At 39.3% G+C, this 12,990-nt stretch overlaps 1 protein-coding gene across 2 annotated transcripts; it reads right to left on the reverse strand.

Annotated features, from left to right (window-relative positions):
• Positions 1-1,330: 1,330 nt before the first annotated feature.
• On the reverse strand, positions 1,331-10,455 carry LOC115401770 (microtubule-associated protein RP/EB family member 3-like). Of its 2 annotated transcripts, XM_030110094.1 has the most exons (9): positions 10,367-10,455; positions 5,861-5,929; positions 5,589-5,713; positions 5,347-5,492; positions 3,874-4,033; positions 3,730-3,771; positions 3,330-3,457; positions 2,690-2,842; positions 1,331-2,225 (listed from the first exon to the last, which is right to left on the reverse strand). In XM_030110094.1, exons 3-9 carry the CDS (start codon positions 5,707-5,709, stop codon positions 2,157-2,159), a joined length of 819 nt encoding a protein of 272 aa, XP_029965954.1. In that variant the 5' UTR covers positions 5,710-5,713; positions 5,861-5,929; positions 10,367-10,455; the 3' UTR covers positions 1,331-2,156. The 2 variants fall into 2 exon arrangements, with proteins under 2 accessions (XP_029965954.1, XP_029965955.1); XM_030110095.1 differs by lacking the exons at positions 3,730-3,771; positions 5,861-5,929; positions 10,367-10,455 and having other exon boundaries at positions 5,589-5,709.
• Positions 10,456-12,990: the final 2,535 nt, after the last annotated feature.

The following is a 12,990-nucleotide window of genomic DNA, read 5'->3' on the forward strand; positions in this document are numbered from 1 at the left end:
CGGACATGTCCGTACAAGAAATCGATCAAAACTCATCTTTCAAAAATGTTTTCCAGATAAACAACGTTTATACGGAGCTTTCTCAATGCTGCGAAATGTTACACAAACTTCAAGTGGCCTTTATTGTTTATAAATCGGCATCGTTAAGATAAAGCACGAAGAGTTGTGTCTGCTAAGTAGTATTTGAAATTGTAAAAATGTGAAATTTTCTAATATTAAGATTAATATTTGAAACATGTTTCAAATTACAAGTGTGCGACGCGACTTTAGTATTAGTGCAACCAAAACATTGAGCCTATTTCAATCTGACCTGAGCAGTATCAGTAAAAGAGTGATGTTTGAGACAGCAGTGCTACAGTGAATTTTCATGTGGTGATCACTAGAATATATTAAAATGAATGCCAGAGAAGTAACTTCTTGACAAGTGCCAGAACCAGAACTGCAGACCTGCTGCTGTTTTCTATCGGGCTGCAGTCTGTGCAACAGACGGCGAGTTTTGGCTGCAGCAGCGTCCCTCAATTGATTTCACTTACAGCCTGGCACAAATCTCCTGGACCTCTCTCAGCATTTCTTCCATTTAACAGGAATGGAAGCTCAACAAATGACCACTGCAGAACTGTGTGTGTGTGTGTGTGTGTGTGTGTGTGTAATAGGAACAGTGAGACTGATTAGCAAAAAAAAAATAACATCACAGCAGATAGAAAGACAGTGATGAAGTTCACTACTGTTCTTGAACCTCAGAGCTTTATTTCATTCCAACAGAAACTCCAAATAATGTAAGTTTATCGCGTGACTGCCATGGCAACAATCGAAGAGAGGGTCCGATGTTTTCTCCTCTCGGTGGCTACTTTCAATCCCAACTGTTCAACAAACAACAAACCTTTAGCTATTTTGGCAGCCACTGTGGTGTTTAAACACTATGCAAACATATGAAAAACCAATTAAATACAGCAACAGAAGAGTAATGATAGCAGCTAAAATGTTTAAACTAATGTACACTGTCAAACATTAGTGTTTAGTAGTGTGTCTGTCTGTCTGTCTAACTTTAGTTTGTTTGTTTTTTCATTTCCATTCATTCATAAATTCAAAAACTGACATTTTTGTTGATAATTTTTACACTGACGCCTCTGACTTGGCCGCTGAGGATTTCAATGCAAATAAAAAAAACAAATCAAAACAAATCTAAAAAATATAAAATTGCATCTTCTTGTATCTTCCCGGCTGTAGCCAGCCACTGCATGTTGGCATTTTAAATCATTTCAGTCGGTTTATTTTGCTACATTTAGTGCAAGACCTTTAATTTCCCCAAATCTAAAACCACTTTTTTTTTCAGAAACTGTATAGAGCAGATTAAAAAAAAAAGATAAATAAATAAAAACATAAATACCCCATGCTGTTTCCTAAACAAGCTATCAGAAGTACAACCTCTGGAGTGATGAATAAGAACATATCTGTGATGGTTTTACCTCAGAGCGATGACTTTTTTATGCATCTACAAGTGAGCAGTTCAAAGTCTGTGATATGTCTGCGGGCTAAATGTTCAAGTGTCATCATATGTAATATGAATCAAAAAATATATCCATGTGCAGACCTCTCTTCCAGGCAGCTTTTATAATCTCCCCTTCTAAAATTTCCAGCCGACACATCGTAAAATTGATCACAATGTAGAAAACTTTCTGTGGTTTCACAACTAAACTCTGGAAAGAACCCAGATGCTTGTGTGTGCTTCTCTGTGTGGTCACCAGTCAGAGTGCATGGTGAGAGAGAGAGAAAGTGCCCTGCCCTCCTCAGACAGACAGATTCATAGCACTGTTGGCGTCAGTGCTGCGACCCTGTAATCTCATTGCTGTCAACCTTAAACCACGAACAGACCAGCGGAGCTGCCGTCCCATCTGCTAACAGGTTAGAATAAGTCTAGTAAAACAATCCAGGCTGCCAGGCCAAAAGTCCACACAGGTCTGGGTTAAGTGTCCGTTTGCTAGTAAGAGTTTGGGAAGCTAGGCTGTCCTCCCCCAGACGGGCGGAGTAAAGAAACTTTTGTAAAAATCAAAATAAGGAGGGAAAACAAAATGGGGTCAAACATGACATTAAGGGTCAGATCAAGGAATGAAAGATGGAGGAAGGGTGATGGAGGTGACGAAGACATGAGGATGAGTTCAGAACTCCTCGGAGTCTCCCCGCGCTCCTTCGTCAATGTCATCATCCTCTGGTGGTGCGAAGCCCTCCTGCAAACACACTTAATGTCAGTGTTTTCAAACTGGACTTTTAATACAAATCTCTTCAAATAAGACACAGAAAAAACTCCTGAATTTGTCTATTTTACATTTGTCTTGATTATGCATTTGCTGCTAGATTTATTGTTTAAATGCTACTTAAATACATTGCTGCGAACTGACAAAACAACCCCGTCTCTTTGCCACAGGTAGCATAAGTGATGCTTTAAAAATGCTGTCCTACCAGATAAACCTGTTGGTCATAATCCTGCTTCTCTATTGTGTGCATTAGTTTATTTGTGGAAATGCAATAAGAGCTCCGTCCATGTGTTCTGACAGCATTCAGAGTTGTAGCTGCTCAGACATCTCACAGGTGAATTACTAAAGGAATAAAGTGATTCATAAGCAGCTGAACACGCTCATTTCACAGCATGTAACTGCACACTGACAGTGTTTACAGTCTGCATGGTGTTTACCTCTGTAGCGTACAGTATGTCGATTATTTTGCTGAGAACTGGGTTGTTGTCATTTTCATTCTCCTGGCAGATGAGCTCGATGTCTCTGAGCTTTCCGAAGTAGAAGTCCCTCTCTTTTTCCAGTCCGTCTATAGTCAGCTTCATATCCAGAACCTAAGGGCACAGTGGAGGAAAACAATAAGACAAACATGCTGCACAGCAGAGAGGTATACCAGCAGAAAAATGGCAAAGGGCCAACCACTGCTTCGTACTTGTAGGACATCCACACAAATGTGAATACATTACATTATCATTGGCTCTAATGACAAACAGGTTGCATCAAGGTGAGAATGTGCTTAGTCAGTCCAGTCCCCTGCAGTCTGCTTTGTCATCAGATAAAGGAAAAGTGACCGTGAGCTCATTATTCTACACCCCCACCCCACCCCATCCCCCCCAAAAATCCTAACAAGACACAATTTGTATTCATAACACTGCCTGAGCCATGAAGTATCTCAATGTGAAGTCAGTGTCACAGTGCAATTCAAGAAAACTCCTGAATAAACTTCATGGAAGCTGACGGGTACCTTCAATCAAATAACCTGATGTGGGAGCTGCACATGAGCCCACAGACGTTAAAATAAAGTGAAAAGAGGAGTTCTACCTGCTGGTGGAGCTCGATGATCTCAGCATCTCCTCCGTTACGGGTCATGGGCGGGTTCCTGCGGGTTGCGATCTGCCTCTGCGGGGTGGGAACACTCTTCGGGGCTGTTGGTGACGTTCTCATGGGGGCTTAAAAAATAAAACACAACTCGTGTTTATACATACACACGCACGCCTGTTTTTAACCGTTAAGCATGGAAGCGGGATGTCTTTAAAAATGTGAGAACTTCCAAACAACAGATGTCAAGTGGACTTCAAAAATTAGTTGAAATTTGGAACTGCACACAAAAAAACAATCAGAACACAGTAATAACTCTGAGCAGATCAAAGCAGGAAGTGACTTGCAGTATTAATGGAGGCAGGAAAACACACTCATGCTCAACAGGGGGGGGGGGTGTTACCTGGGTGAGAGGGTCTTTTAGGTTTGTGATGAATGGATTCACCTGAGTTAGAGGTGGGGATGTAGTCGTATGAGGAAGCGTGAGCAACGGCATGATGAGACAGACGTTGTCTGTGTGAACCCAAGTGATGTACGAGTGCTGTACCTAGTTGAGGCGGAGGAGGCGTTCCTTCCTGGCCTTGCCGTGACAGCAGGGGGTCGTACTCTTTCCCATCGTAGTTAGCGTCGAAAAACTTCTTAAACCACTGAAGGAACTCAAAGTTGTCTTGGAACTTCCCCTTTACCAACTTCTCCACAGGGATGATCTGAAAGGAAAAAGGAGACGTGACGGACAGAGAAATTAGCTCTGGTATCTTATTTAGTTTATCTTATTTACAATGTTCATTTTTCTTTTCTTTCTAAGAACTTTCACACCTTGTAGTATTATTGATATTTTTCATTCATGTATAAAAGCTCTGCTAGTTATTGCATCACTGTATTATTTTCATGTACCAAGTAAAAACTTGAGTTAAAAAAAAAGAGAGAAATTTGCAGTAGCCTCTGAATCTGAGATTCAAGCTTGCAGTTAATAAATGAATTTAGAAAATCAAAGCAAGTTTGGAAATAACATGATGATTAGCTGGTCTGTTATTGGCTCAATATTCTAACACTTCTCATACCTTCTCTTACTGAAGGTAAACACAAACAGAGGAGTATTTTGAAAAACAGTTCAAAACACTTGTACTTTCTATAATAACAACATGATTTTTTTTTCCCACCGGTAGTGGATTCCAGGAGTGTGCCATATCAGATTGTTTGAGATTGTCTTTACATTTGATCAAAATAATATTGTCCTGACAACAAGATGCCAGTTTTGTCAATAAGATATAATTTAAATACTGACTTAAATATGTTACGTTTTATGTGTACAGTGGCAAGAAATGTGGCTAAAAGGGTCCAAATTTGTCCAAAATGTGAATGAAATCTGAGCTTGACTAATGATTTAGGACTACAATTTTTAATCTTATAGTGCTTGTGGTTATCAGTGTGTCTGTCATAGAGCGCTGCTCTTGTCTGAGAATGTAAAAAGAAGTGTGTGTGAGTGTGTGTCTGTTTAAGCATTAGCAGATTCTTTAGCACTGTCTTGTCTGTTTCATTTGTAATTTATGGCTTTGGGTGGTGTTTGGTGTTCGAGGACAGTTGTGAGCACACAATGACTCATTTCCTAACAGTGGATTTAGGTCACGGCTAGAGTCTCAAAAAAGGAAGGAATTAGATATTAACAGCCAAATATAGAGCAGTACGTCTCAGATGGTCCCTCTGGGGGGTCGCCACAGCGGATGAGACCCCCATGTTTGATTAGGCTCAAGTTTTACACCAGATGCCCTCCGTGACACAATCTGAGCAGCTGTGGGTTAAAAACTTGCTCAGGGGCCCGCAGAGAGAACCTGTCGACTGAGGAATTTGAACCCACAAACCACATGTCCCTGATCTACAATCCAAAGAAAATTCTTTGAATCAGAAAAACAATTAATCTTTCTCACTGATCTGTAAAACTTTTACTGTTTTAAAACAGAACTCAAGGACAGAAATTACGAATGATGAGCGAAATATTGAGCGTGTGTGTGTACACACTCACCTTGTCTACACTCATTCTCTTGAATGCAGCCTGTAAGACCTTGAAATTGTGGATGTATTCATGCTCCAGTTTTGCATTGAACTTTACTTTCTTCAACAGTATGCACCCTGGAAACAGCATATCCATGAACTGGCAGTAAGCAGCACCTTGAAGAAAGAAAAATCACCACAGATTAAAAACATATAAAACATTTTTGCATTTATTTGGAGACCCTGCATCAAGCAAGCTCAGTGGTTGCGTACCTGTACAAAGCTGCTCGATCTTGGTGTATGTGAGCTGTAGAGAGTCGTTGACCCACGCCAACATGTCATGACGACTCAGGTTCTCATTGGTCATCGAGGTGGAGTAGACATTCACCGCCATCCTCCTATTTTACACAACATACGGTTTGCAGTAACTGAATGAGATACTTTGAATTTATTACAGTGAATATCTTGTAATGGAGTAATAATAACAACAGTAATAATGCGAATACTTTAGGGAAGGTGAGCTAGAGAGAGGTTTAGTCACTCACCTGTGCTGGGTGTACGCTGGCGTGTACTGTTGAGAACTGTGTTGTGCTTGACCTCCTTATGAAAAAGATCTGGAGACAGAAATCAATAAAATCTTGTTATCATTCATACTGCACTGAAAAGATAATCATGGATTAATAGCACAAAACCATAAAGCCTTTCATCAGTCACAACCCTTAAATCACACCATCAAAGGAGCAAAGTTCAAAAGATATTTAGTCTGAATAAATAAATAATGATTTAAAGTAACACTAAGGAACTTTCAGTTTCCGTTGATTTTGGCGGCGCCAGTGGACAAAAGCGGTAGTGTTTTGCCTAAAGGAATACTACAGTTCCCATGAGGACTAGTGCGTGACTTCGTAAAATGCTGCTCCCGGTGGCATGCTGTCAGACTGAACTCGCCTACATTTGTTTCCAGTGGCTGTGTGAAGGACGGATAGCGACGAGGTAATGAATCTAATGGTGGCTAAACAATATTATATCATAATGTGACGCATGCCGTGTGCTGGGTTCCTACCACCCTCCTCACAGTTTCTTAGTCCAAGTAAAAGCAATACTGACGCCCTCAGCCCGTGACAGAGGGGTCATTCAACCCGTTGTAAGTCGATGTGTCATCACAAAAGATATTAAAATGTTTTATTAAGGTTGAAAAGTTCCTTAGTGTCGCTTTAATTATTGAAATTGTTGACAATTTGCTTTGTGTTATTTAACCCATCAGCTGATTTTCATTGTTTCATTGGGGCAGTTTTATTCAAGAGTGCCTCCGCAAGGCCACAAAGCGTCATGTCACAGGAAAACTAGCAGCCGGTCACTAGTTCACTCAGGCGGTCACTAATCTGTGCCTCAATAATCCCATTAGTCCAGGTTCAACATGCTGTAACTCATCACAGATCAGTTGTAGGTGTGTCGGACAGGCATGAAGCCTAATGTAGCAAAGAGCGAGACAAGGAAAGGCCCAACAATGATGCAGCATTTCCTGTGAACCAATGGCCTCTAAAGTAAACAAAGTACAGGACGCTGTGCTCAGCAATCACTTCCTGCCTGCACAGCTTCAGAGGCCTGAAAACCTGGCAGATAATCACTGAAATATTTAAGACTCCTCTGTGAATTACAAATGCGCAACTAGTATGCTGATTTAATTTTGATTGATAAATGTCTGCAAAACTCAGCTGTACAAATTCCAGCAACATTTCAGTAGTTTAGTGCATCAATCAAAAGTGACAATTCAGTGTTTTGATCATTTCCCATTATTTGTGACATAAATCGGTAATGAAAGTAGACTTGTGGTCATTATTTCAGGAGGAAATGCTGTACAGACAACTGACTTTAAGGACAGTCAGTGATTTTGTGATAAGCTGCATAACTGAACCTAAACTTCCCTAATTTAAAAAGCCTCCTCGTGTTTATTTTACAACAGTCACTCCAGATCATAAAACAACCATCAAATGTGTTAATTCTCTGCATCTCAACATTCTCGGCCAATCGAATGGAGCCCTACTGCCCCAGATCGTGTTGACGACAGATTGCTCTTCACTTCATTACTCCTTCGTTACATTGTACCTGCTGGCAGCAGGTCAGAGTTCAGGAGACAAAAAGAAAGGAAAAATGACTGAAAACAAACCAGGCAAAACTGTTTCAAGTTACAATTTGACCGAAGAAAAAAATACAAATCCCTAAGCTAAAAAAAAAAAAAAATCAATCATTTTGCCACTCTCAGTGTCTTTAAATGCGGGCTGTATCATTTCCATCAATTCTTATATCTCATGATTATTTTTGTTCCAGAGCATCCGCTATCAAGCACAGCACCTCTGTGGTTTCAGCTTAATATATAACACTTACAATAACTATTAAGAAATTGTCACAACTCAGATTATGTCACATCACATCTTTGTGTGAACTGGTCGTCGTTTTAACTGCTTGTCTCTTTTTAACAGATGAATACAGAGTGAGCAGTTGAGCATGTTGTTATTCAGCTATTAGTAACAGCTGTTACGTGTAAAAACAAAATTTATGAAAAAAAAAGGCTCTATACACACACCAAGAAATGTTTCTCAAAAAGAATGATCAGCATTTAATATGGTTATTATAAATCAGCAGATTCAGGGAGTAATGGACTTCATGTAACCAGGTTACGTTAAAGTTTGTTAGCACACTAAAATGTTGACGACACACACCAAAGAAGGATTTGCCCTATCAGTTGCATTATTTTGCCAAACATATTCACTTTTTAATGCCATATGATCAAAGCAAAATATTAATTTGCCAACTGACAAGTAACTGTGGTTTCAGCTTTAAATGACAAACATTCTAAATTGCACTGGAAATTATATGTAATCATCCAGTCTCTTTTTTAATACTTTGTAAGCCATTCTTGGGTACAAAAAAAACTCCAAGGTTTTCTTTCAATCAGGTTAACCTCTCCTGTGCATCAATGGAAATTGATAAGATTTTTATGATTTCAAATCCATTTTCACTTCTGCTTCACAATTCAGTGCTTTAATGATTCTCTTGTCGGTTCTCATATGGGAAAATGCCAGAGGAGGCATTCATTTAACATTAACATTTATTAATAGCAGGCTTCACAAATGGTGCAAACATCATAGGCAGTGTTAGTTACCTGCTATGTTATACTATATTAACATCAGACTACGTGTTTATGTTGCTGCAGCTCTTGGGTCGAGATTCACTCCAGAGAGGATTGAAAATGCAACATCCAGTCAAAGTTATTGCATGCTGTGTGTGCAAATGTTTCTACATATTGGTAGCATTTCCTCTCTTTGATGAAATATCCACTTTTAAAGTATTGCTGTCATCCTTTATCGAGAAATGTGACTAAGCTTTCAAGTGTTTGTGCCACTTAGGCGCCATGTTTCCTGCTGGCTGCACTGGTGAATGACATCGCCAAGCACATTGTATAACTTGTGTTTACAAATCTGTCAAAAAAGTGTTCAAGGAACTGAAACACTGGGAACCCGTTCTCAACACGAACCTGCTTTTGATTCCCATCCCTACTTGTGTGCTGAAAAAAAATCTGATTTGGAAGATGACATTTGACAAACCTGTAACTAAAGTCAGTTTTTATATTTTACATTATAACCAAAGGGAAATCACATACATCACAGTGCTTTATCTCTGTGACCTGCAATTTAATCCATAGAAACATCTGAATAAGCCACAACTGACAGGTTAGTTGATTGTTAATTTTATCAAAGAAGCCATATGTAACTGAAAACACTAAAACCTTTTAATTGATTTAATTTAATATAACAATGTGACTTCTTATATTTCTAATAGGCAACTTGTTACTGTGACTAAATTACATTTTAAAAGGAAAGCTCCCAGCCCTCAAGGCACTGATAATGAGACAGTAGGACATCTGTAAAAATGCACACAAGGAAAAAAATATGGACAGAAGTAGTGATATGAAATTATCTAAAACCAATTAACAGACAAGAAGGAAAATGCATCATCAAGGGGAATGCAGTATTATTTGCTTATGCTTCAGGAATGAGGCTTGGAAAGATTTCTGACAATTAGTAGCAAACTGAAACTTTGGTAATTTTTGCATAAAATTAACAGAATGCAGACCATTTGTAACTCAATAAATTATAATAGAGAATATTAATTTGTATGGCAAAAGTAGCCATTTCTTTTTAGAAGACACAAGGAGACACAAAATACCATCCTGTTGTAAAGACTTAAAAACAGCAAACAAAAATATGTTTACTATCTTTAAAACAGACCTAAAGCAGACAGTTCTGACTTCAGTAACGATAAAGTAACCAAAGCACTGTCTCTTTATAGATATTATAGAGCCACAGTATCAATTTCTATTATTTTTCACAGAATACAGCGCAAAAAATGACAAACAACAGCGAACTTTCAGTAATTACATTGAACAACACGGAGAAGTGGCAGTGTTTGGTGGAAAGGAAAACAAAGCTGTGTCAGGGACAACAAACAGGAGTTATTAGCACGGCTGGTGTTGAGACCCAGAGAAAAATGTGAAGTGTGGCTTTCTCCTGGCTGTGATGATCCCGTTATGTGGCCGCTCGGTGCGCATTGGACGTTGCAGCCGGTACCGCTCCGGCTCACGGCTCTTGTTTGACGGTCGGAGCAGTCTGACTGCGCGGTGGGCACTGTTACCACCGTGACCGGCCAGCTAGCACCAGGCTAACTACTTACAGCGCGAATGGTCAAGCTCAGAGGGCGTTTGGCTGCTGCTACTGAATCCAGAGGATTTCCAGATTATTCAATTCCCCCGTAGATATATCGGCAAAACTGAAAATTCTCCCGAGTCTGAGTGAAAACGAGACTTTTTATCCTTACGTTACCCCCCTCTGGAGGCCTTTCGGATAATACACACGCACATTACCAATGAAAGGAAGACCGACACTGACGGGACGCTTCAAGTGCTAAACCGCGACGTGAATGAAATGTGAGGTGAAATATGAAATTTAAGTCCCACAGAGAAGTATTTTCTGAGAGGTTGAGAAAGAAATACTTACAGAGTCAGAGTGCTGTTGTTTCGTTGCTACGACCCCAACTGTCGCCTCAGCGAGCTGAGCGAGACTGCTCCCACATAAGCCGCTGGTACAGCGCATGCGCAACTCAGTGCAGGCTTTCACCATGAGTTTCAGTGAAACTGCGTCCAGTGGGCGGCCATGATGGAGCCAGGTGAAAGCGCCTCGACAACAGTGTCTTCTTCTTTTGTTACATTTGCAATTTTCTACAGTGTGAAATTATAATTTATACTGGATGATGGTAGACATATGTAAAAACGTCTCCTTGTACAGTTTTTATAACATAAATTATCAACGTGTGAGATCTATAATATATACAGTAAAGGAAGAGGTACCAGTTTTGATAACAAAAGGGGAAGATTGTTTGCTTATATGAGTTAAATAAAAAAATAGCTCTATAGTTTTAGCTGAAGTGTAACAAAGGAGCATTTAGCATCCCCCTCCCAAATAAAGGATTATTTTTTGTAACTTTCTTTCCTGAAGTAACACATTTAGTCCTCATTTAATAACCCAGCTTGCTTATTTTGTTATAAAATGTATTAAAGTAACAAAGTAAGGCCTTCTTTTCTCATAGAGTGTGAAATTACAAAATGCAAATAAGATTATTATTTAAATTTTCAGTAGTTTGGTCTAAGTAATGATGCAACAATGACAGTTTTTCTAGTTTCCATTGGGATGAAAGTGAAGCAATTGTAACTTTGTTCATTAATATAAGACAAAATATCATGACAGAATAGAGGCGTCGTAGCGGTGTTGTGGTCTGTCCTCCTGACTCAGTTTGGATAGTTGTGGCTGAAGTCTACTAGGCACCTTTCTATGCAGAGTTTGCATTTTCTACCTGTGTCTGCATGGTTTTTGTTTGCATTCCTCCCACAGCCCAAAGTCATGTTTGAGTTTGACTAGTTATCTCTAAATTGTTTGTAGGTGTTTATGCGTGTATTGGTTAAAGAGGATAAAAAAAATATATCAATCTATGTGCATGTTCAGATTTCTGAGAATCTCACATCAACATTTTTCACTCAGGAAGAAGACTTTTATTACCACAATGTTTTTGTTGTTGTTTGTTTTTGTTTTGTTTTTTTGCATGTCCTGGATTCTTTGTCATTATATAATCCTTTGTAACCCTAAAATATGAGTGGGCACAATTCACACACAAAAGTGAGACAAAAAAAATTAAGATTCTTTTTCTTCATTTTATTCTTTTGCTGTTATCCTTGTGGTAAGAAACAAGCAGCCACATACAGATTCAACAGGTTCACTGTCCAACACAACAAGAATCTACAAACACGCACAGCCACTGAGCAGTTACAGTGCCTTCAAAACAACGAAACCATCCAACAATAAAATAACTGAGTTAATTGTAGAAAAACAGCACCAGTTTCTGTGAACCTGTGAGGCTGAGAGGAGGCTGTTCTCCTCCAGCTCTTCTTCATGTGGTGCTTTTCATGCATGGGTGTCTGAGTGGCACAGGTGATTCACAATGGCACATTTATCCTTTTAATAAAAAATAAAAACAAACAAAACAAAAAAAAAGAACAAAAGAAACACAAACATCCTGAATATATCAATTACACAGACAATAAGACGTGATCATGTATAAATATAATACTGCTAGGCAGGAATGAGACATCGTCAGGAGGTGAAAGGAACAGTGGATTTCTTCAGCCTGTGCAGCTCAATCGTCCTGCTCTGTGGAGACACACTGCTCTAAGAACAACTCATTTACCTGACAGACAACAAAGTTTACTTTCGAAATGCAGCCTGCAAGATGCTCAGCCATGTCAGCTTTCTCAGGACAATCTGAGGCCTCATTTGTCAAACGTAGATAGCTCAGTGTAAGGTGCACTAATGCTAAGTTTATGAAAAATAATGGTTATTTAGTGACATGTTGAATAAAGGGTAGTCATAAACCGACAACTTACCCTACAAAAACACACATAGCTTGTGACTGGATAAGTCAATCCAATATATTTGTCCATACTAGTTTAATTACTTTCCTCCTGGAACACTTTTGAGGTGTATTTTTAGTCTGTTGATATGGCTGATATGTTACATCAAGCACTCATAATTTGACCACAGCGTCACCGTATTGATGAAATGTGTAGCTAGTCATACAAGGGTGAGCCAGAAGAGATTACAGGAAAGATTTAAAGTACTTAAAGTAGTCCCAAGTCTGACCTTCTTCTTCAGACATGCAGTTAAGATCAGTTTTTTTCAATGGGCACATTTGACATTAGCAGTCGACCCATTAACCTCAGATATGTCCCAAAGATTGCAAACAACAACAACAACAAAAAAGCTATGACATATTACCTCACAGCTTTCTTAAAGAATTGACTCCTCGAATCAATAAAAGATTTCTACTCTATTCGTGCACCTTTTGTTCATCAATGCACAAACAAACCATACACTATGAAAGGTGTGTTGATTGCACAGATATGCTAGCAGAAAGGCCTAAATTTAGCTGTTGTGGGGTCAATTCTTCAGTCCCACAGGCTTCATAACTCAGTGTACAGACCCCCTTCCATCACAGGTGAGACAGGGATGCTTCAGGAGTGTGTGTGTCAATCAGAGGCAGTGAAACACAAGAGTGGATGGAGTCGGTTTAG

Source organism: Salarias fasciatus, chromosome 15 (assembly GCF_902148845.1).
Source record: "Salarias fasciatus chromosome 15, fSalaFa1.1, whole genome shotgun sequence".
Classification (NCBI taxonomy): Eukaryota; Metazoa; Chordata; class Actinopteri; order Blenniiformes; family Blenniidae; genus Salarias; species Salarias fasciatus.

Bases quoted from the DNA above. Each gene is read 5' to 3' on its own strand.
- LOC115401770 (XM_030110094.1), bottom strand. From the start codon at position 5,709: ATGGCGGTGAATGTCTACTCCACCTCGATGACCAATGAGAACCTGAGT. The intron at 3,772-3,873 runs GTACAGCACTCG...CCTCTAACTCAG, and splicing joins GCCTCCTCCGCCTCAACTAG to GTGAATCCATTCATCACAAA. The intron at 3,458-3,729 runs GTAACACCCCCC...TTATTTTTTAAG, and splicing joins TAAAAGACCCTCTCACCCAG to CCCCCATGAGAACGTCACCA.